Source organism: Brienomyrus brachyistius, chromosome 11 (genome assembly GCF_023856365.1).
Source record: "Brienomyrus brachyistius isolate T26 chromosome 11, BBRACH_0.4, whole genome shotgun sequence".
NCBI lineage: Eukaryota > Metazoa > Chordata > Actinopteri > Osteoglossiformes > Mormyridae > Brienomyrus > Brienomyrus brachyistius.
The window spans coordinates 14,000,921-14,025,806 of record NC_064543.1 but is presented as its reverse complement, the minus strand read 5'-3'; the positions used below and the strand labels follow the sequence as shown (position 1 = coordinate 14,025,806).

Below are 24,886 nucleotides of genomic sequence, written 5' to 3'. Positions count from 1 at the left end.
TCTGATAATCAATCTGGAGAAACCTTGATGCAATGAGACACATATTAGAATCAAGGAAGGGATCGAATTAAGAAGTAGCATTAATTATATGGTCTACATAGTCTTTGTTGAACCCAGTGTATGAGTCTCCAGTTGGATTATGTGAAGATCTGCAGCTATCATCTGACGCTCTCATACACAGATCCTAGGAGATACCTCCTTGCCATGTTAATCCAAGAGGTCCCCAACTTCCTTTCGAACATCTACGAACATTTCATGCGTGTGTTGATCTAATCCAGCCAATCAATAGCATGAGCACATTGGAGAGCTTAACTAGAACGCCAATTCTAAACCTCTCCTCACTACAGCATCACCAGGAAGAGATGGTTGGGTTTCCTCAGCAAATCATAGCATATTAGGAGCATAAAGCAGTGAGGAAACATCTCTGGATTAAAAAAAGGCAAGGTTCTCTTATCTTGAGAGCTCCAACCAGTATTGACTGGTGCAACTGATGCCGAGAGGGACAGGCAGCCTAGTCGAAAGCTTGGGAGGGGACAGGTGAGTTGGAAGGGAAGGGGACGTGAGAGGCAAATCAAATCCAGCACAGGGCATACTATAACACACAGCCAAAGAGAAGGAGCGACGCCATGCCCAAATCCAACGGTCAACCCTCCATGGACGACATTGAGGGGGCAGCTTAAGCAGGAGGAGGGAGTGCACTGGGGGGGGATCAAGTCCCTAATGTGTAGCTTGGTGCCGTGGAGAAATGGAGTGTATGAGGGTTTTTCGAGCTGGTGGATACGAGGGTTGCCCGTCTCCATGGTTACACCCCATGGGCTGGAGGTAAAAGTTTAGAGGTTAGGGGTCAGTGAGACTGGCAGGGCTGTAGGGAATGGGGGCATTTTTTTATGCGTGTGTGTGTGTTTCCTTGTTGTGACACGTGTACGGAACTGACCATAAATTATTGAGGCGGGGTGAGTGAGGGAGAACGGACCTCCAGCTTGAGGGCACTGCCTCTGTAAGGGGTGTGTGTCTACACTACTGTGGTCTACAAATGAGGAGTCCTGTCTATATGAGAAACAATGAGGACTGCAGTATCAGGAAGAGTACGAAAACTCAGTGACTTCTACTGCTTTTATAGGGTCTACAGCTTTTTCATCTTGAGCTCAATGCCATTGTGCATTTTTTATAAAGGAAGGTGGAACATAAAGAGAGTCAATTATGTTGTTCAACAGAGGCACACCACTGTATTCACATGTGCTTCAGAGTTGGCTATTTAAATTTCGGACATGCAGGGTTGGACATTTTACAACCATGATCCATAAGCACAGTGCAGCGTGCCTGCTGCCCTTTAATGATGCATAAAACTGCACCTTTACGTAATTTTTATGCATGAGATCGTGTTAAAGCTAAACCACAGGAAGTGTTACCATAGCAGAGCGTAGCATGAAGGTCACATACACATTAATTGTGCAAAAGACGTCAAACAAAACGACTATATAAATAATCAACAAGGCTAGACTTGCTTTTTCTGAGCAAAGCATGGTGGGGAGTGCATATCATATGCACATTCATATGCATGTTTCTCTAAGCGGTGAGGCACCTTTTGCGAGGTTGTATTAGTGGATGCATGTTGATGGCATGGGGGGGTCACACAGAGGAGACAGGGAGAGGGAGGCCCCCTTTCTTTACAGCCCTGCACAGAGAGAGGTCTCTTACCAGCCGCGACCGAGACTCACTTGAGCGTGAGGCGAGGATCTCCATAAGGGGCATAGGGAGAAATGTTTAGTACGAACTCCTTGGGTGGATAGGAGCTCCATTTCTGCTGCACTGTGCTGCTGTCATTGTTATTCCAAAAGTCTCTGTCTAGATCACTGTGGCCAGAGAGAGAGACAGGTCAGAGAAAAACAACCAATCACAGCTGAGCGCGTGGGAGGGGCTTCTGAAGCTTCAGAAGTGAGTGCTTCAGATTATAGGGAAAATGGGAGTGTCTGGAAAACAGTGGTGGGTGTGGTCTTCTAATCGTAAAGGTCCATGTAGTCGAGATGTGTTTATGTGGAGCGCCTGAGGACAAAAATGGTTGTTTATTGGGACTGATGTGTCAGGGGCAGTTTGGAGAGGAATAAAGGCAAATAAAGTTATATACTTTGAATCAAGACCAAGAACACCATTTTTTCCCCTTCAGTAATGCAGCGCTGTTCTGAGAAAGAGACAAAACGGTGGTGAAAAGGTTAGAGAACAAAAGTAAGAGTGAAAGGCTCTAAAACACAATTTGGGTTCGCTGCTTGAGTCTCGGCTGGGAACAGAGAGAGGAGGGACTTTATGGTTGCGATAGAAGCCCCAGTACAGATCTGCAGCACACTGTAATGAAAGAACGCCAGGTCAACCCAGCAACAGACTGTACAAGGCAGAAGAAAGTGTAAAGGCGTTATTACATAGGAAGTCATGTGAACCAAACACAGGGTGACCGGCACTAGGCCCGCTGCTTCAGCACCACATAGAGGCCCATTAAGGAAAGGGAATTTCAATACTGCATATCCGAGGTGAAAAAAAGATTAAAGAAACTGAAGGACACCCAAGGCTGTTTTACTGACAAGAACACAAACAGTACAGCACCAACCTTCATCCCAGCAATTCACACATTTCACTGTTCGTCAAAATACAAATCTCTAGGTGCTGGGTTTGCATCTCAGAGATAACGTTCCTTGGATGACGTTACCTCCTGAATACCTTACCGTCCATTTCAGCAAATTGTCCAACATATTCATCTAGGGCGGTAATTAATGTACATATTCCCTGAGTAGTTCTGGCTGCTAAATATAACTAAATACTAATCGCAATATTTTATTTAAAGTTGTCAGTGTGTTGTATCTTTTAATTTCTTTTTTGTAATGTTGGTGAATGATCTGCTTTGTTTTTGGGGGGGTGGCATGCCCATGCGGAGGCAGAGAGGACCTCATCTCTCCTACCCCCTCCTGGGGGGAGTCATGGATGGCGTTGACCTGCAGCCAGGGTGCAGAAAGGGAATGCGTGTGGATGTCGCGTAGCACTCCTAAATTGGCAACAGCTGCCTGCGTCCTGGCATACACTGTGGTCACGCCTCCATCTGGACAGCGGGGACCTGCTATCAATCGATGTCCTTCCCTTATCCAAGTCGCTCCTGCCTTCTGCCCCTATCTATCACCCTACAATTTCTGGCACGCGTGAACGCTCATGCACGCCCTCTCATTCTTAAAAGCACTGAGCGCACACCTTTCCACACCTGAGTCCCTGGTGTGCCACATGCTGCCTCCATTAAATCGGTAGACTACCAATCATTAGCTGTGCATGTACAGCATGGAGCCCGTGGTGGCTGTTTGATCCAGGTTTTCTTCTGTGACTTTCGAGCAGGACAGTGATGAGGGGCTGGAAGTTGGCCCTTCCGACCTCCTGCCACCGGCCCTTGGTGCCCTGGGCTGATGTCCACCACAAACACACCACCAGCAAAGCTACAAGCCGCACCAGACTCAGCACGCCAGCTGGGCGCTCTCATGCACACCAAGCTCTCTCTCTCCACACAAAGGTCAGGGTGATCTAGGAGATGCTTCAGGACTGCATATTACTTTCTGAAATATCCTCTGCTGGGGGAATTCAGAAGTTGTGTTTGCATGAAAATTCAGCAGTGATGTTCAACAAACGTCGTATCAGCTGGAACAAAGAATGTAAAATACTGATGTTAAAGGATTACTGCTGCTCTGCATTTTCCTGGGTGGGTGTGCGATTGTGCGTGATTTTCATAGATAGTGTACACAGATTTTGGAAGACCATCAGCTGATATGACGAGAAGGAGATCTCTTCTGCTGTCCTGGATTTCTGCTCAGCTTTCTCCGGCCCAGAGTCCCTAGACCTGGACCTCACAGCCTTGCTAAGGTGACCAAAGCCAAGCTAAAGCTGCTATAGACTGAGCCGGGCGTGCACCAGAGCCCAGTGTGGCGTTTTCATGTCCTGTATAAGTTTCAGTGGATTCCGTTCGTCTGGACGCTGAGGTATAGTTACGACTTCCCACCCCCCCCCACCCTGAGCACCTACTTGATGGCTTTCTTCTCCCCCCGGCCGCGTGCTGAGTCTGGTGTTCCTGCAGCCTCCACCCCGGGCTTGTTCCTCTTCCCCTGCAAGATAAGACAGCGTGGGGAGACGTAGGGCAAGCTGTTAGACCATAATACACACCCAGGAGAGAGCAGAGGGAGTAGGGCCTCCCTAACCACACCCTTAATGGGCATTCAGAAGCAGACTTCACGCCCTGTCTGCCAGGAGATGCTAGGGGTCGTCCAGCCCCAATACATCCTCGGGGAAAGCGCACTCGACAGAGGAGCTTCAGTTTGTTCAGTGCAGTGAAGTGAAAATGCAACACATTTCCTTCGCTTAATTACGGAAGAGCCCTGAAATGACAGTCGCTCCCTTCTTCCTTCCACCTGGGCTGTTTATACAGCACTGAACAATTGCCCTGGGAGAGTGAGCATGTCTGTGATACACTTCTTACATTTGTGCCTATCTGCCTATCTGATGCTTTTATCTAAAGCCATTTAGAGGAGAGTGTTTCACCTACCCAGTTTGCATTAAGTAATTTGTGGGCCCCTCCTACACTTTGAGCGACACTTACAGCAGTGTTTCCCAATCAGGTCCTCAGGGACGCACAGACAGTCCATGTTTTTGCTCCCAGCTGGGAGCTGGGAGGGAACAAAAATGTGGAGTGTTTGACAGGGAGCACAGAGGGAGCAAAAACATGAACTGGCTGTAGGTCCCTGAGGACCGGATTGGGAACCACTGACCCACAGGTTACAAGCCTGTGGTCAAAAGTGAGGAGGGCCCCCGCCAGCCCCTGCAGTTCCGCTTCAGCTGTTGGTCCGCCCCCCTTTTTCCACATGGACCCCCCCGGCAGCCCATCTTTTCACACCTCGCTGCATCCTACAAGTGGAGCGTCCAGCTTACAAACGATCACCGCATTGATGGCCTCGCCAAGAGCACTTACATCAAATCAAGTAAATAATTTGATCAATTAGGTGCTTGAAAGCCCAGTTTTGGACCAAAACCAGCATGCAGCACAACCTTCCAGGAAGTAAGAGCTGACTGCATTTACATAGCTCCTTCAGAGTGGGCTGCCAATCAGCTGGCTGCAATTACCATAAGTACGCCCCTATCATTTGCATAGACACGCCCAGCTGTCGGTGTCACCAATTTAGGCGGAGCAATCTGAAAGACACTGTGCTGCCTCTGGCAGTGGAAGGTGAGAAATTTCTCATTAAGACACACAGGAGTGAAGCTAAAGGAAAGGGCAGTCACAGGATGTGAGGTCATGAATTTCCTACAGCAACTGATTACTTTCAAATAAAATTTGAAAGCACCCGCAATTAGAAGCACCGTTGGATAGCAGGGAACACAGCGTGGTTTTTAACAGCCATATTGCTTAGCTGACACTTATATATTTAGTGACTTGCAATTTTTTGCCATTTATACAGCTGGATATTGGAATAATTCAGGTTCAGTACCTTTAGGTTACATGCTCATATTCAGGGGTGAATTAGCTTCTCTGGGGATCTGAAGGTTCACATGGATTGGGGGCCCCCTTAGAGGGGCATTTGAGCTATTTTTTTTTTGGACCCAAAACAGAAACTAGAAAGAATTAAATAATATGAGAGAACATCAATAGAATGCTAATGAAAGCAGGAGGTGCTAGCAGTAAAACTTACCGATCAAGGTGGGGGCAGGAGTGCTGTCGGTAACCCGATTGTGGGGAGGGGGGTATCGCACCAGCGGATCGACTGGCTAAATTTAAGGTAAACAGTGGTACCTCAGAACTCGAACTTAATCCGTTCATAACTCGGGTTTGAATCCTAAGTTAGAGTTCTGATCGAATTTTCCCCATAAGAAATAATGGAAAACCAATTAATTGGTTCCCGGCCCCAAAAAATTATACATAAATATGTTTGTTTTAGCATTTAAACACAAAATGAATAGGATAAAACACAAAGAGCATTTTTTTTCTTAATGGCTTCCAAAACGATAATGTACCCCAACACTACCCCTGTCCTGCCCCGATCGTCCGCTCCTTCCATGTGCCACACCCCCTCGTTAACCCCGTGTGGAATCCCCATGTCATCAGCTGTTTCTGGTTGTTGTCATTAGTCTTCTGTATTTAGTCCGCGGACATGGACTTTTAATAAATTCGAGTTCAAATGAGCTCGAGAACTAAGGTACCACTGTGGTATATTATTACTAAATGGTTTGAATTAGAAATTCAGTCTATATGTTTTGTTGCAAATGAATGAATGAAAGTAGAGGGCCCCTCTGCACCCCGCCCCAAATTCCACCCCTGCTCTTATTACAATATCTGATGCACTTATATTACCAACAATTTGGTATCAGTTTAAAGTACAGTATGGGTGGTTCAGGGTGTAGCAGTGTTGCCGCACGCCTCCTGGGTTGGAGGTCTGAATCCCTGCCCTCTATGTCTGTGTATTGTGCTGATTTCCTGGGGGGTGCCCTAATTTTCTTATGCTAATTCCAGTCTCTAAATTGTGTGGGTTTGTGCACGCCTCATGACAAACAGGCATCCCACCCACCATGTCCCCTGCCATGGGCCCTGTGCGTTCTGAAATAAGCTTCACGCTCTCTGTGACATTTCACTGGACAAGTAGTTAGAAGATGGATGGATAAATGGAGAGCACGTATTTCCAGTCTTCCAGGTGGGCAGTGAAAAAGCATACTTTGGGACAGGCACTTTGACTCAATCATCATAATTTAATTGGCCAAAACCAAGTCCTAACAGAGGTGAACAGGAGGTGTGCACTGTACTGCGCAGCTATGCTGCTTGAGTGATATTCCAGGGCAGGAAATGCACTCCTGCTCCTCCAGCAGCTCACCACATACAAGCTGAAGGCATCTCGTTCAACGAGACGCACGCTTCCCCAAATAGAGAAGAAGAGACGCCGGCCCATATGTAGTCACCCACCCGGACGCGCGCACATCACACCGACTCCCTGTGGTTCTCAACCAGACAGAACAGACTTGATTTCTGACAGACAAGAACAAGCTATCAAGTAAGCCTCATCTATCATTTAACACCACCATAAAATCTTTAGGTGGATGGCAGGCTGGGAAAAGGAGATGGGGCAAGGATGGGTGGTGGCGGAATTGGAGATTAAAATAGGAATACACAGAAAAGGAAATAGTAAGAGGAAGCTACGAAAATAAACATGACAGGCTGAAGGAGACAGTGGCTGTGTGTGAGTGTGTATTCTAGGCATCAGCAAGGGCTTTACAGAGGCTCTGCTGGAATTTGGCTCAATTTGCTCAATTCCCTAGTTGTCATTGAGGTCTGATGTCCAGATAAAAAGTTCCCAGCAGAGACCCCTGTTCCCTGTCCAGACTTTCCTTTGTGCCTTGCATCCTATACCCCAGCTCCAGTTACACCTACTAATGGCCATCTTCAGTACAACCACAAAGATCCATACTTTTCTATATTTTCTGTCCAGGCATCTTTCGGCGAGCATTTATACCTTTGCTTAAGCCACACTTTGCCGCAAAAGCCTATTAGTTTTCTATTTTTTTTTTAAATTGTTGATAATTGCATCAGAAGGAAAATCTGTGGAAGTAATAAATGTTGGGTTTTCACTAGAGAATTCACATATATTTTTAATTGCATTCATGATTCGACATTCAGGGTTAAGGGATCATTTGCAGGGAATAAAAATAGATCAGGGATCTAAAGTTTAGTGGAGTTTTCACTCTGTTGAGGCCAGAATTCTCACTTTTGCGTGTGAAACAGGAGCGGCAGGCTGGCCAAGGGAGCGAGGAGCTGGGGGAGGGACAGAAGGAGAAACAGATGCAGGGAGACAAGCAGCATCTCAGACAGCTTAGAGTGGCAGAAGGACAAGCCGGCAAAGGGAGACATGCGGGAGGCAGAAAACTAACGGCTCACACTCCCTCACCAGGGAGCAACAAGCTCTGTTAGTGAAAGTCACAAACTGCTTTGTTATGGTCTCTCGTACAGTAGGCCAGTGACACACAGACACAAGACGAAAGGAGGACAGACTGGGCACTGGACAACCTGCTGATGCCACACCGAGACAGGTGGAGAGATGACAGGCTGGGTGCTGGACAACCTACTGGTCCACCTATGAGACAGACAGAGAGAGGACAGGCTGGATGCTGGACAACCTGCTCATCCAACTATGAGATAGACAGAGAGAGGACAGGCTGGGGGTTGGACACCCTACTGATGCCACACCGAGACAGACAGACAGAGAGAGGACAGGCTGGATGCTGGACAATGAACTGTACCGATGCCAGTCTGAGAGGCTGGGAGCCTCCTGAAAGAGATTGTGGGTCCTGTGAATAAAAGCCCAAAGCATCCTGGGTGTCTGTGAGATAATCTACAAACAAACTTTATCAGGCTGCTTCCGATTCACAGTACGCAACACATAATCTAAATGCAGCTTAACTGGAGCCGAATGGCCGTCAGACAGGAGTTGCAATCCGCTGTTTTAACCTAGCAGCTGGAGGAGAGGCTAAGGTCACTAAAAGTCTAACGATGCACACAGAATGTAATACCCTCACCCTTAGAGACAACTTTCATGTGTATTTTTTACCATATTCCTAATGTATTTTATGAATCCATTACTGTTTAGCAACACACTTCTTGGCTGCTACCTGCTACAAACGTCGGCTGGCCGTTATAGCATTATTATCGTATTTTCTGGAACGTGTTGATCAGGAATTGGATAGATCCGGCCACCAGGGGTCCTGTCAGGGAACACTCTCCTCCTTGTCTTTGCAGTCAAAAACAGTTCTGTGTAATCAACCTAAAATAAGGTCTAACAGTCACAGTGCCAGATTGACACCCCACTGGGCGTATTACGCACAGAGATAGCACTGTAGGTGTACCAGGTCCAGCACAGAAAGGAGATTTTTTTTTCTGGCATCAGGTGGGGTGGGATAATCTCCGAATAAACTAAGGAGAAAAATGGACCACATCCAGGATGGAGATGCACTCATAATGAATGCTAAGGCTGCGAAATGGATTTTCAGTCGTTGAAGACAGTCTTGGGACAAAGGAGATCCGTGGCCATTGCTTTTGCTAAGGCAACCACTGCAAAGAAAATGGACAGAGAAGGACAGAGGAGGTGGGGATGCGCAGAGAAAAGAATGGACAAGGACACCGAAAAGGAAACAGAATGCACAGAGAGGCCGTGAGAGGACAAGGAAAATAATGAGAGACGGTTAATAGTAGTAGAAGAGTGGAAAGACTGACAGGGGGCGCTAGGAGAGTGTGCCTGGGACAGCTGTGTTTGTTTGAACCAGAGAATTAGCGGGCATCGAGCCCCTCATCTTCTCCCAATGTTACCCCGCTCGCTGACTAATTAGGTAAGTGTGCTTCATTAAAATCATCAACCGGCTTCATTAGGAGTGACGGTGCTGTGGCCCGAGCAGTGGCAAGCGCTGTGGCTCCGCGCGGGGATCTCCCGCCACGGCCGGGGGAAGGTCGCCAGGCCCGTCGGAGATGACCACACCTTAATAATAAGCCGCTTCTGTCAGCCGTGCACGGACATCCTGCCTAATTCCCCCAGAGAGCCACCAGGCAGGATGCTCAGAGGAAGAACCCTGTGCAGATATCACAATGCAATATGAAATAATAATAATAATAATAATAATAATAATAATAATAAATCTGGCTCCTTTAACTGTCATACTCATCACCACAGTCTACATAGTCATACTATTTATCATTATTTACAATTCATTTCTTCAAAATGAAAATGAAATTCATGCTAAAGGTTCAATACTTAGTACTACCATTGTTGGTTCTATAACCATAAAAGGCTACTTTATGCCAGACAAAGTGTCTTATGGATGACACCTGTGTCTGGATGCAACACAGAGTCAGACCAAGTCCAGAATCAGACCCGGCAGATAAGAGGAGCAGTAAACAAACGTTCTGCACAAGACATCGCGAAGGACATGTGGTCACTTCAGAGCACTCAGAGCGCCCCTGGGATCATTTTTATTTATTTGTAGGGCTTTTCTAAAAAATACTGTTAACTCCTTTAATAATGGTTCTTTACAAAATGTTATAATCACTAGAAATACTGCATAGAAGTCAAAAGTCTATTCAGAATCAGTTCGCTTCACAAGCGAAGAATGATCTCCTGGCAGAAGTCGATTCTCATATATAGTAAGCTGTCTGCCCTAGAGACGTAAGTAATGGTCAATTATGGATTAAATGTGCTTTTTATCCTCTGAAAACGGACTAAATATTTTCCACATATCACTGCAGAATGAGGTTTGCACGGCAGGACTAATCTAAATTAATGTTTATGTGGGAGTTTACAGCACACTGAGTGTATAACAGTAAAACTGCAGGCTGCAAGTGATTAAACACGGTATGTGTGTAAGATGTAAAACAGCAGTATACGGTGATCAAACACGCAGCATGTATAATAGTAAAACTGCAGGTTGCAGTGACTAAACACAATGTGTATGTACGACATGAAACAGCAATGTACAGTGACCAAACACACAGTGTATATGACAGTAAAGTTGTAGGTTGCAATGATTAAACACTGTGTGTGCATAAGATGTAAAACAGCGTATACGGTGATCCAACATGCAGTATATATAACAGTAAAACTGCAGGTTGCAGTGACTAAACGCCATGTGTCTGTAAAACATGAAACAGCAGTGTACAGTGACCAAACACACACTGTGTATGACAGTAAAATTGTAGGTTGCAGTGAATAAACGTGGTGTGTGTATGAGATGTAAACCAGCTACACATGCAGCATGTATAACGGAAAAAATGCAGGCTCCAGTGGGCAAAAGTACACTCCAGCCCATATGAAAGATAGCAAAACCAATGACTTGTTTGACGTATGAAGCTGCGAATTTCTGTCTCATCTAAAATAGCAGCACTAAGCAGGCTGCTTAAGCCAGATATCATATGCTGTGATAAGTACCTTGAGAGCCAGGCCATTTACACACATGACCAAATGTATCAGTTGACAAACGGGCAGAAAGCTCCACGAGCCACAGGCAATCACGGAGGACGGCCAGGATATTAATAAATGAATCATCGTCAGGAGTGGCGTGATCTCAGCGAGCCGCGTAGACATGTGTGCTTCTCTGGGCAAACTAGAAGCTCCAAATGAGCTGTTTACATAACCTCAGTTCCTCTCTTCATTCGCGTTCAATTACAGCCAGAGTGCTTAGACGGGAAGTCAGGCTTACTCCCACCCCATGGCATGAAGATGGAAGATGCATGTATGAAACCACCTGCCTAATATTGTGTCGTTCCCCCACGTGCCACCAAAACAGCTCTGACCCCTCTTTGCATGGACTCCACAAGAGCTCTGAAGGTGTCCTGTTATATCTGCCACCAAGATGTTAACAGTAGATCCTTTAAGTGGGGCCTCCATAGATTGCACTTGTTTGTACAGCACATTCCACAGATGGATTAAGATCTAAGGAATCTGGAGGCCAAGTCAACACCTTGAAATCTTTTCATGTTCCTCAAACCATTCTTGAACAATTTTTTGCAAGTGTGGCAGGGCTCATTATCCTGCTGAAAGTGTTCATTGCCATCAAGACATACAGTTGTCATGAATGGGGTACTTGGTCTGCAATAATGTTTAGGTTGGTGGTACGTGTCAAAGCAACATCCACATGACCCAAGGTTCCCCAGCAGAACATTGCCCGGAGCATCACACAAGCTCTCCTGTAGCAGGTGTCCTTTGGGATCGGACCAGAAGGACTAGCCTTTGCTCCCCACACGCATCAGTGAGTCTTAGGCACCCATGACCCCGTCACCAGTTCAGCAGTTGGCCTTCCCAGGACCAAGTACTCTTTACTGCATACTGGGAAGACCCCACAAGACCTGCCATTTTAGAGATGCTCTGACCCAACTGTCTAGCCATCACAAATTGGTATTTGTCAAATTCGATCCTTACGCTTGTCGTTTGCTTAATATATAATGGCACCCATGACAAATGCCATTTTAACAAGATAATCAACGTCATTTGCTCTTCACCTGTCAGTGTTTTTAATGTTATGGTTGATCGGTGCGTACATATATATCCATTTTGTCTTATTCAGAGTCTGGAACCACAACGCAGAAAATAACACACACCAACACACAATTTGGCAACTCCAGTTCAACTTATTTTTCAATGCAATTTATATTTCACACCTTTCACAATAAAGTTACCCCAACACACTCGACAAGGGTGCGCATTGATCCATTATAATATTTATACAGAATTATACAGAATAATTCAAACTGTGTATAGATGTTCTTGGTAAAATCATAGCTTGCTCAAAGTTCATGTAATTGCATCATTTATATGGTAAATTATATTTGTGGCATGTATCGTGTGAAGGGCTTCCTGGCTAGTTGAATGTGTACACCGCAGGAATGTTGCAGGCTTCTCTGCTTCCCCTCACCTGGCTGCACGCAGGGGCAACCTGTGTAGGTATCCCAGTGTAAGCATATGTTGTTTAGCTCTGTTTATGCTGATCGGATCTCATTCTGAAGATGCAGAACCAGCATGTTGCCATGGAGAACGGGAAGACAGGGAGGGTCAGGAAGAGGAGCAAGAAGACGCTGAAGTTACAGTATGCATGCGGCAAATACTGGAAGAATAACCGTGTGGGCCTTTTATTAGCCGTGAGAAACTGGCGCTGCGCTCCCATCCCACCCTGTCTCATCCTCTCCGGAGGCGCCCTGCCCGCTGACACAGCCCTGCACCTGCTGCCACCGCGCTCCATGGCTGCTTCGGATCAGTGCCGCGCTCAGGTACTTATGCTCACAAAGAGCACGTGCGGCGAGAGCGGCGCTACAAGCTTTTGTGAGGAACACGCAGACTCTGCTCTTACCTCAGGGGTGACTCACTGCCCCGCGCAGTTAAGAAGAAAAAGCCTTGTTAAGTGAAAGTTCAGACATTTATAGTAAATGCAGCAATCCCTCCGCGACATACCCATGCCTTTTTCGCTCGACCTGAGCTTGCAGCATTTCCCCCTGCATCATTATTAAGTGAGTGAAGGAGGTGTCCACACGTGCACCACAGTCCTACAGATCAGACGGGGCCTCCTCTGATCGGGACTGTGTCATTTGCCAGTTCCCAGCAGCAGAAAAAAAAAGAAAAGCCCACTTCGTTCCACCCGGGGAGGGATATTTGGCGGCGGGTTTTAATTTTGGCTGCTCGCAGCATGCAGCGTCATCGAGTCCCCCCCGGGGGGGCATGTGTGCACCACTGTTCCTGCGCTGCCGCCAGCTGATTTGTTAGTGCGAGGAGGGGGTGCTGGAGCAGCCTTCATGCAGACCCCAGGCTGTCGGACATACAGCTGAGCCTAAATACCGACTTGTACAACATAATAGCCGGTGGCTGAAGTCAGGGATAAAATGAGAACGTCTGGAAGAACAAACACAAAGGTGCATTTGATCGTAAGCTGGCCTGCTGTCATTAAATGAGGGACCTGGATATGATCAGACTGCTCGAGAACGTCAGAGGTGCAGAACAGGAGGCCGAACGGCCGAGGCCATGAACCCGACTGGCATCTTCAGCGTGGTTCACCAGGACGGTCACCGTGAGAGCATGCTGAGGACAGGGGAGGGGGGGGGGGGGTCCAGCTAGTAGCCATGCAGTGTTGGGTCATGCAGTACCCAGAGTGCAGTAATGGTGTGGCATATTCTCCCCGTGCTGCATGGACAGTTGCAAGGTTAAAACGAGCTGCACCTTTGACCTGGAAGTGCTCTGCTTCTGTCCCACTCCCAGTGGCCCCGCCTCTCCTGCAACATTCCAAACATACAGTCAGGGAAGATGGCTAACGTGTACCCCGCCAGCATCCGCCACACCCTGTCTCTCTGCCCACCAGCTCCACCTGTTTCCGGACACCCCCCCCCCCCCCCCCCCCCCACTGGACGCCGGCATCAACACAAACATCTCCACACCCCTGCAAATGGGCGTTAAAGTGCCCCGGCTTGTTACGGAAATTGCTGCTGCATAGCTAGCACATAGCTAATGTCCGGCTGATGGCACGGCTGCACCATCCTAGCATGCCGCTAGGTCACGGCCAGCACATCCGATTACAGTGTATGCCAGTAAAGCAAGGATCCGGGGCCCGCCGGGTCAAAGCGTAGAAATGTCGCAGGAACAGATGTGCCTTTGAAACTTCATGCTGAGTCGAAAACAGATTTGGTTCACAGGTGACGACCAATTTGCGTCAGTATCGTTTGCTTTTTTTCTTGGATTCTGCAGTGAGCTAACGGAAGGCATTAGCTTTTGTGTCTGTGCAGGTAAAACTGTCATTCAGGGACACTGCATCAGCCATGTGCATATAAAAGCTCATTGTTCAGGGTATTAGTGTCTATGTACTTCTGCTGCAAAATAAGCACTAATGCTGCAGTTAGCATGACAGCGTACAGGTGCTAATGTACCCATCCCTCTGACCTATTTGACCGCCCCCTGGTGGTGCATGTCTGGAGTTGCACTCAGCTCCCATCTCCACTCCTCTGCTGCATCGAACTGCAGCACTTGGCTCCTTAGAGCAGTTGACTTATGGGCTCAGAGGTCAGCCATTAATTAAGAGGGGAGTCTCCTAATCAATGGCTGGCCTCTTGTATGTCTTGCCTATGACTTTGTGTGAGCATGTCTCGTGCACACATATGTATGCGGCCACATCTGTGGGTGTTACTCAATCACCCAGCAAGCATTAAATCAACACGGCTACATGCCTAGGCCTGTTCAAGTCCACCCGCAAAACTTAAAATATAATTCTGACACTAAGGAAATGACACATCGTTTTTAAAAGACCATTTTAGCTTCTTTTCATCAGAACGTAAACAACTGCTTTTTCCAGTTTCTAAAAAAAAAAAAAAGTAACATAAAACATGTTGTATAAGTTGTGACACAAGCAAAACTGGCACGACACCATTAATGTGGGTGGTGCCCGGTATCTCTCTTCCCGTTTCACATCTAAGTCACCTTCAGAAGCTCATGTGGCTTCCAGGTCCATTCCAAACGCCTGCCGTTCAGACCCCCCACACCGACATTGACTTGGGACCCACCTGCATACAGCTCCTGGGGGCGGGGGGGGTGCCCCGCCAGCGGGCACGGAACCCCTCGAGTTTCTCGCGCAGCCAGATGACTCAGCGCTCAATTAACTAGGAGCGCTCGCGAAACGGAGCGAATGACTGGAGCGGAGGTGCACCCCCTTCCCCGGGATAATGAACGCCCGGCGCCCACTAATCAATCACATTTCATACCCTGTAATGAGTGCGCGCCTACGGGGGGAGGCTGGAACTCTCCCGCCCCCATCTCCCTCAGTGGAGACCTTGCATCTGGGACCTCAGACTGTGCAAGAGGCACCCACGAATCCCCCTGGTGCTGTGTGTGTGTGTGTGCGTGTGTAGGGGGGTGGACTTTGGTTTATGTCACGTCCCACCTGACAAGATCACATTTTCTTGGGTATCTGATTTAGATGAAGGGGGGGGGTGAGGTGGGGGGAAGGTATCTATTTGTAACAGAAGAAGAGCATTCATGGTAAAATGGCCTTTCTGTTGACATTGACAAGATGGAGAAATATCAACATCTGCTAGTGATACTTAAAGGGGAAACCTACTGAAATGTGTTTTTCTGTTTCGATATTTTAATAATTAAGGAAACACTTTCTCCTTTTTTTCCCAGTCCTGACGTTGGGATAATGGATACAGTAGTGGTTTCATGAAATCCCCAGTGAGTATTTCTACCTCAGTTAAACTACTGTTTACATTTCTATAGTGCCAACCGATTGTGGGAGGGAAAGGGGTGGGTAGCGATCTCACTTAATATAAGTGCACATTTATGCATTTGAGTACGGCAATTTGGGACTGCAGTTTAAAACGCTAGAGGTTTGACAGTCAGCCGAGAATACATATAGTGGGCGTTTTCAGGTGATGATGTGGAGCCCAGAAGTGGCGTAAGTTGAGGCAGAACGGCAATCTGCGTGTCCCGCTGTAACCCAAAGAGCAGGGGCTTTAGTGACGCAAGTAGGAAAGGAGCGTCTGCACCCCAGCCCAGGCTGTGCGCGTGCGCAAGAGTGCGTGTACGTGCGTGTGTGTGTGTGTGTGTGTGTGTGTATGTGACTCACCAGCTTGCGTTGGCACCAACCGCAGACTCCACACAGCGCCACCAGCCACACGGCGCACACGGTGAACGCCAGTGACACCAAGAACACGCTGAGGGACACAGAGCCTGGGGAGAAGGACAGAGACGTTCTGTGTCATTGTATACACTGTCACTGTGCTGTGTACACTGTCCCCATGTTCTGCAGTTTCTGTGCTGAATATGATGTCAAAGTGCTGTACTCTCACTGTGTACAGTATATGCTGTCACCATGCTGTAAATGCTGGCACTGTGCTGTACTCTCACTGTGCTGTATACACTATTATTGTGCTGTATATGCTGTCACCATGCTGTAAAGGCTGGCACTGTGCTGTACTCAGACTGTGCTGTACACACTGTGCTCCATTGTCACTCTACTGTACCTTACATCATTGCACTGCACTTTCCAGTTTCTATCACACTGCAACTGGATTATACTCTCTACCATAAGCCACGACAGGTATGCTGTACCAAAACTGTCACCGATGGTGATCTGTCACAGCAGTACCATTCTGTTGTTATATTTACTGTGGGTTGGACAGTTGCTCCAAAAACATAGAGGTAGTGCAACAAGCCCAGCTGTCACTGCATATCTGAGTTACAGTGCTCCAAATGGCCTCCAGAAAGCAAGGAAATTACCACACAAACGTATAACTGTCATGTCACCATGTCGGTGTCTGTCAGCCTGAGAGTGGAGAGAGAGAATTCAGGCAGGAATAAAACAGGATGGGTGGGCCAGAGAGAGGGAGAGACAAAAGGCAGAGGAGGAGACAGAAAGAGGTGTCAGAAGACACAAACAAATTATTTATGGATGTTTCTAGAAAAGAAAGAGGGAAGACAAAAAGGAAGGCAAGACTGGCATGGTGATATGGTCCCCCCCCCCCCCCCCCCCCACATAGGGAATTCAGAATATCCGTAATTTTTTGTTTTTGTTTTTTGCTTGGAGGACACGGGATGCCACAGGATGAGAGAGGTTGTCTATGCGCTGTTACTTGCAGGGAGAGAACAGTCATTGTGCAGGAGCCCGACTCATTCAGCCACACCAGTTGTATAATTACTGGTATCCATTTGTGGCTCGCATAGTTTTTTTTCACCCCCTACTGTTTTCAACACCCCTTTGTTAATTTTTGTGCGTGGCAAATCGCAGCGAGATGAGAGTTCATTAATGTGCTGATTGACGGGGTGGGAAACTGATACGATTTCTCCATTCCCTGACTCTCATTTGCTTTAGTAGCCCCCTGCACTCCCCGGAAAATGCTACTCAGATGACAAGAACAATGCTGCCACGCCACTTGACATAAGAAACAGCAGAAGGTCCTGTTCTACCTTACTGCAACACCCTTCGTCCTCCTGGGATTAGAGGATGTGAAGAGGCAGCAGGTTGCCTGCAAATTAATGCCAACAGGTTCGCTCGTCTGTAAGGACATGGAACTTTCTCACCATAGATCCTTTCCATCGGACTGGCCAGTGAGGGTGGGCTACTAGTACTACTGAATTGGGGGTGGGTATGCATGAGCTAGTGACCTGGGCTGCAGTGGTGGCCAAGGGGGCAGAAACTGGAAATTTCAAGCCTTAACGAGATGAGAATGCAAAAAGGGAGTAACTATCATGGTACTAATGGTCATTAGATGCCAAGGTATAATATGTTGGAGCTGGGCAGCTATGTTGGCGTCAACTGAGTCTCAGCCTCATCCCAGACAGGACCAGAATTCTTCAAGCGTAGCCTTGGCAACGGCATCATGTGTGCATCCCTGAAGCATGCTCGGTGTCAACCTCTCCACCACTGTCACAGAGAGCAGTGCCGTCGTTCACAGCGTTTCACCACGGCATCTCATCCATCTGTCACAGGGTAGAGATGGACAGGCCTGAGCTCTCCTTGACCCCCCCCCTGGGGCTTTGGACAGGGGGGGGGGGTCAGTCTTCACTAATGAGGCTAATGCTCTGATGGGGTGTGTCCTGTCTCTGAGAGTGCCCTCTTTCAGGAGAGATGAGAGGGAGTAGCTCCAGCGGTGGGGCAAAGCGGTCAGAGGAGGAGAATCCGGGTGAATCCATCAGCAAAAGTGGGCAGGGTCAGGACTCAAAGCAATTAGGGGGAAAAAATGGGCGTGGCACAGATACGTCCCTAAAAGGGCGATGGACCGTATGTCCGTGAAGACAAAGAGAGCCAGCAAAGCTTAATCGGGAAGCCAGCAGTTATGGAGAGAACTCAAGCGTGGGGGGGATTCTCAGTTTTCGTGTGTCGTCCCTTCAGTTATTCTATGTAGGAAATGTGTGGTCATATCGAAAAATATGAGTTTACTAAAAGAGTGAAGGAGCAGTGTGAGGAGAACCAGCAGGAAATGAGGGGCAGCCATAGACAGCAGCAGCTGGAGACCCTCAAACAAAATGAACAGCCTCTTTATTTGCGTTAATAGAGAGGAGATGTCACACAGTCTGTGGCTGCATTCCAATCCAATCACACCTCGACGCCACTAGTGAATATAGAGTATCATAAAATACATTTTGGTCAAGTGGAGTTTTCAGATCTATTCCTGTTTTGTTCCTGAAGCAGATGGTGGTGAAGAAGAGACTGCTATCGAAAGAGAAATTAAATCATCAACAGAATGAGATCATCCGAACATTATACAAATAGCATACATTTATGTAAAGGGTGATAAATACTTGGGTCTTGGTTATCATTTGGAGATAAATCCAAATAAAATATCAGATACGATTCTGAGGTAAAATACAGTATAAAAAATTAAAGGACTGTGATGGCAGCTCTAATCTCATACTCATTATGAAAAAAAAATCAGCAATGGTTTGTGTAATTGCTTCAATCTTTCCCCTGCAGACCTCAGTTGCATCACCCTGGGGTATTGCCACGCCTCCCTGGAAGCAGGCAGCCTACGACATGCTGCTTTTGATCCACACTGCTGCCAGGTCTGCGTTCCCTTCATGCAACGTCACACAGTGCAGAGCATCAGCAGAGGGGAACGACAAGCCGGCCACTGCTGGCAGCCAGCAATAGGCTGGACTTTGAGGGATCTGTCAAGTCATACTACGAATGGCAGCCGAGATACCTTGGCCTATTAGCCTGTTCTGCCGCCAGGGCTGATTCCAAGTCATGATCGATAAATGGCACAGTTTAGATCTGGAGGCTGATCCGCCACTTAGGGCTTATTTTATAGACCTGGCACAGTGTGTCAAAGGGTGACCTTACTCTGGGAGACAGTCCTATTATGAAGGGGCTGTCCGAAAGAGCATTTCCATGTCCATGTTCACTGTGTTCTTCCATTCCACAGCACATAGAAAGCTTCTCATTCTTTTCATTTCTCTTATGATTAATATACTGCAGCAGACCATTTTCCAGCCAGTGAAAAAAAAAACATACATGCACCACCCAGCGTTTGAACTGGCACTGCTACAATCTGCACTGTCATCAAGCTAAAGGAAGCATCCCTTCAGCTAAAGATGCTCAGCGAGCTCCTGCTCTTTTCAGCAAGTGCTGACTAATGGTGTTTAACGGCAGGACAGGAGGTTCAACAGCTGAGCCTACAGGTGGGTAAGAGTGTGCGCAGAACACAAAGCAGCCCGTTAGTGGCGGCGTAGCCTGTTAATGCCGTGGGCGACAGCATAGCCTGTTAGCAGCACCATGCAACACAACATAGCCCGTTAGCAGTAGCGGAGCCCATTAGAGCTGCTGGAAAAAATATAGCCCTTTAGTAGCAGCACGGTCAGTTAATGCCACAGGCCAAGGCATAGCCCGTTAGCAGCACCACGCGACGTAGCCCATTAGCGGAAGCGGGGTCCGTTAGTGCTGCAGGCAACAACATAGCCTGTTAGCGGCACCACGCGACGTCATGTAGCCCGTTAGCACCCGCACAAGCTTTCCAGGAAAGGAGGCATACCCCCGGAGGCGTCGGAGAAGGCTGTCCCAGTAGGCCTGAGCACCCCCCACCCCCCCCCCCCCCCCCATCATATTTTTTGCAGCATTACCAAAAGGCGGTTTCCGCCGGGGACACAGGAGAGCTAAATCCAGCCGTTAATTAGGAAGGCGCCGTAGGAACGGCGGTGGCAGCCAGAGCTCCTGCCACTGAGGGTACGTCTCGGCAGCGTGATCGGTTCGACACTAGAGACGCTCAATCTAGGCCAGGCCGGCCGCTTTCAGCGCCTCTCTGTCCGTGTGGGAGGAAACAGCTCCATCTCCTGGGTGGCTTCCGGCCCTTCGGCCTTGCTTGCCGTGGCAGCACAGCCTAACCCTGAGTTTAACTCCCGGCAAATCTATACAGATGGGAGCCCATTCTATTTACTCAGATCCACCGTAAAAGCAGCTCAGGCTGAGCAGCAATAGCAAGCTTCTTTTTTTTTTTAACAGATACTAAGTAACCTAAAAAAAAACCCGATTCCACACTACTGTAAATCCTCCTCTTCCTCAGTAGACAGCGGTTTATTTAATAAAGTAGCTCTTAAGTAAGGCATTAATTGTTTGTTCAGCTGTAGCCGCGTTATATGTGTGTCACACCCACTGCAGAAGATGTGGGGATGAGCCTGCCTACCAGACAGGAGACAGACTGTCTGACGTCCCCCTGTCCCACCCACAGTGCAAATCCAGAGTGTCCTCTGAAACTGTTTAATAGGCCAAGTGACCCTGGGTCCAGGCTGCTCGCATCTTCATTAGACACCAGCGATCTGTCAAGTGTCCCCGTGGAGGGGACCTATCTCCTTTCATCACCTGGGGGACCATTTCCATGATTAGTCAGGACTATAAACTATTGGTAGACGACATCCTTGACCTCTGCAGCTTGCTCCAGTGCTGTTCCTGAACCTGCCTCTCCCGGTTATCTATTCCCCAGTAACCAGTTAATCATAATCCAATGGCAGGTTCCCTGCAGACAGGTCTCACAGTCTTGGCCGTGAAATAAAATTAGCTAATAAGAAAAATACAGGCTCACTGCATGCCACTGGCAAGAAGATCTGGATAAGCAGCCTCACTGCATTCCACGGCCAAGACGATTGAGATGGCTGGAACAAAACTCTGCACTGTCACACCATGCTACACTGCAGTACACATTGCAATGGCCTACACAGTGTTACAGTTCAGCATCAGCAGCTACATCACACTATGCTGTATTACATGGCACTGCAATGTGCAGTCAGTCCAATTTTGATGCATGGGGTGAGAAGGAGTATAATTTGGGTTCCCATTTTACATCCCTCCATTTTACATATCCTTTATATGCAAGTGAAGGATAGGCTGACTTCCCAATTTCAGCATTCTCATGTGGCATTTTAAGTGCTTCTTTTTTACCAGCTAAAGGCTGTTTTGTCCACTGTTTGTTCGCTTACTTCAAGCTTGATAGATTTCAAATCATGCTCCACCTGTTTATGCAGTTGGATGCAAAACGAAGGATTCACATATTTTACTTTATACCCAACATGAAGGACACTGCAGAACATAAGTACCCAGTACACTTTAAGCAGAAACTCGCCACCAGCCAGGTCTGTAGTAGGCAGCAAAGCTTGGCAGCCCATCAGCCACAATCCAGTGTGCTGAAGTAGTGAGGCAACACACTCTTGGGATGGGAGAGGTGAGCGTTGGCTTGACTTTCAGAGAGAAGCGACTTTGAGAGAAGCCAGGAATAAAGCGAAGATGAGGACTACTGGGGATTTGGAGTTGGAGGGTTTCGGGAAGAGGTAAAGAAATGAAATGGAATAAGAAGCTGAGTTGGTGTTTAAGGTCTAGCTATCCCCCGTTGGTGCACGCTGTTGATGCATGTCTGTCGGTTGTCTTCTTGAGTTTTTCTCTTTTTGGCAAAGGCACCCAAAAGAGAAAAGCACACTCTGCTACTGTGTCCGTGACCTGCTGCGAGGCAGAGGACATCATTCAGGCAGGTGAAGTGCAGAAATGTTTTACTCTGAAAAAACAGAATGGAGACTGAAAGGAACTGGCAAACGAATCAAAACAAAACCTTAGGCTCATGTAAAGGAGCCAAGTTTAATATTGAATTGAGCTGAATATATCATGATTCCGAGAATATGACTTAAGCCCCCAAGTCCGCCAGCTGACCCTAGCAGTGTAATCAGGATCAGCTAGGGTTCATTACATGATGTATCCATTGCTACTGGGCGGCCGATGCAAAATTACTGCAAGCCTGCCTTGTGCTGTCATTGTACCTCCTGCTATCTGGCAATACCCTGCAACTCAGTGCACCTTGATAACCTAGACTGGACCAAGAATGGTTAACTGCACTGCCATGTTTTATCAATGTGTGCAGGTCCCTCTGTTGGGTGGGCTGAGAAGGCTGCCCTCAGGCAGCAACCCCTGGTTGATAACATACAGCGGGTTCTCACTGGGATAACTGCATGGATGTATAATACAGAAGAAAGGGTCTAGGTGATGTAGGAGAAAATTCGGTTTTCAGAGGCATTTCAGTTTATATTTAGTTTCATTTTGAGTATAATTTCAAATACATTGTCCTTGTTCTGTTGATTTTTATTCTTTACGGGTTTATAGTCTGACTTTTATGTTTGCTTTTTGCATAATAAACCATAAGAGCAAGCCTCTTCTGGGCCGCTGTCCCAGCCCTGTGGACTGCTCTTCCCTGACAACATCTACATGCTAACAAAGAAAGAGATGCAATATGTAAAGTTAATTATCACAGAGGCCCTCTTTATGCTGCTCTCTGAGAATTCCTTTAATGTTTCGAGTCCAAAGTGGTTGCGGTCTGTTGCTCAAGGGCAGAACTGCGGGGTTTCATGTGGGATTTTAACCTGAAAACATACAGAAATCAAGAGACACAAAAGACACTAAAATAACTAGCCTGTTTTCTCGACCTTAAGCAAAAAGAAACGGCAGATTTTCATGTGGTACTGGTCTGTTTGACATTAAAGTATTGATTGTAGGCGGGCATAAAATTTATGCGTTAAAATTTAATTTTAACATTGAGATAACATAACCTGCAGAGCTCAAATACACTACATGCTTAATAATTTATCAAAGAGAGCAATTAAAATATAATGCAGCATAGAAATGTTGAGTTAGTCTATCTGTTCTAACAGTGTTTGCTTGAAGTACATGAAATCAGAAGAGCAAATAAATAGTAAATCTCAAAACTGGACATAATCCCGAGGATAAAATTTGCTGGTAACTCCGGGTCTGTGTGTGAGATTTACAGGCTTCTGCTGGCTGCGTTTGTCTGTTACCCTAGGAGCGCTGGGTTAGAACAGTACCCATTTTTTTTTTAAATAAAGTTTGTTTTTATTTTCTTGTTTTCCAGACGCACAAGCATAATCTGAACCTGTTAATCTCCTGGGTCTGACAGATCAAAAGAATATATTCATATTTATTTAACTGTCGCTTTTATCGAAAGCGACGTACAAATTGAAGGCAGGGTCAGTCAGTCCCCGAAGCAATTGGGGTTAAGGGCCTTGCTGAAGGGACCAAGGGTGGAAATAAATCTGCCAGCCACAGGAATTGAACCATTGACCTTCCGATCACAGCGTCCCAACCCCAGAAGCCACATACTGCGCTCTGGTACAGGAAAGGACAGGAAATCATATTTCCATTTTAACATCGTAACATAAATCACGTGCCGTACACTAATCACTGCTCGTCTGCCTTGCTGGAAAGTTGAGGGGGAAGATGAGTGGTGGAGGAAATGTGGTGGTTAAAGGTGGTCGTTAAAGCCTAGCTGTCCCCAGGCTCCGAATCTCCCTGGACGCAAAGCCCTGGTGTTTTTTTTTCCCTCTGTTTGTTTTTTCCTTTTTTTAGCGAGGCACACAGGTTCTTTTTATAATGGTCTACTGCCTTCATGTCTGGGAGGGCAACGTGCTCCGTTCCGGTGTCCAGACATCCCAGCAGACTGAGCTCAGCAGGCGCGCATTAGCTTGTGTGCAAAAACGCGCCTCATCATTTACAGGGCACTGCGGACGAGTGCCGGACAGCCAGTTAGGCACAAAACAACAGTAGGCTGAGGAACCTGGCCGAGGAGTTTGGCAGGCGCCGTGGGTCTGTAGGTCAGCCTGATCGTATCTCGCGCCTTGCCGATGGCGCGGGTTATCGACGGTGCTCTTGGGCGCCGCTGCGCATGCACTTGTTACTCAAAGTGCCCGGTGCGATGAGGCTTCTCATGGAGTGATGCGGCAGGGGAGGGGGGGGGGTGCAGAAGAGGGGGAAAAAAAACTAAGATGTCTGCTGTTTCATTAGCCATTGCTGTTCTCCACGCTGCGTATCTCTGCCATCAAATCCCAAGGTACAGCAGCTAATTTGGATGGGGAAATTGTATTCTCGCAGTGATGGGAGCCCAAGATGACTTTACAGTACAGCTTCACTAACAACTAATAGCTGAGGCAAATATGTATTTACATTCGGTGACAGGCGGCAGAGGAAAATCCATATTGTTCTACGGTGGGGGACGTCGCCTACACCTCACCATAGTGCCCCCTCCCCCTCTGGATGTGAATGAACCAGTTGTCTTGGCAGAGAATGAGTGTGAGGGACATGACTGATAACCAGACCTGACGGGAAATTAGATATTAGTACAGAGACGGCCTGGAATTTTGAATCAACCCAATAAAAACATATTTTATGTTGCTTTATGCTCCATATATTATATTCTCAGCAGGTGTCCTTGCCATGGGCACCTAGCAGCAGGAACATTGTCATTGACTGTTAAAGATTCAGACTACCCTGTTTACCTATAATGTGCCATTTGGGGAGAATCTCCAAAGCCCTCCAGGGCCCAGATTAGTAC

The 24,886-nt window shown here is 47.4% G+C and overlaps 1 protein-coding gene across 4 annotated transcripts in view; it reads right to left on the bottom strand.

Moving 5' to 3' along the window:
• The window catches only part of LOC125751297 (synaptotagmin-7-like), a 95,422-nt gene that overhangs the window by 47,816 nt on the left and 22,720 nt on the right, over nt 1-24,886 (bottom strand). The window contains exons 2-4 of one of the 4 annotated variants that reach the window (XM_049029936.1): nt 16,138-16,241; nt 4,048-4,127; nt 1,719-1,853 (exon numbers count right to left, since the gene is read on the bottom strand). In XM_049029936.1, the coding sequence (XP_048885893.1) occupies nt 1,719-1,853; nt 4,048-4,127; nt 16,138-16,241 (319 nt within the window). Of the gene's footprint in view, nt 1-1,718; nt 4,028-4,047; nt 4,128-16,137; nt 16,242-24,886 lie in introns of those variants that run through there. The other 3 variants (XM_049029937.1, XM_049029939.1, XM_049029938.1) reach the window with 3 other exon arrangements.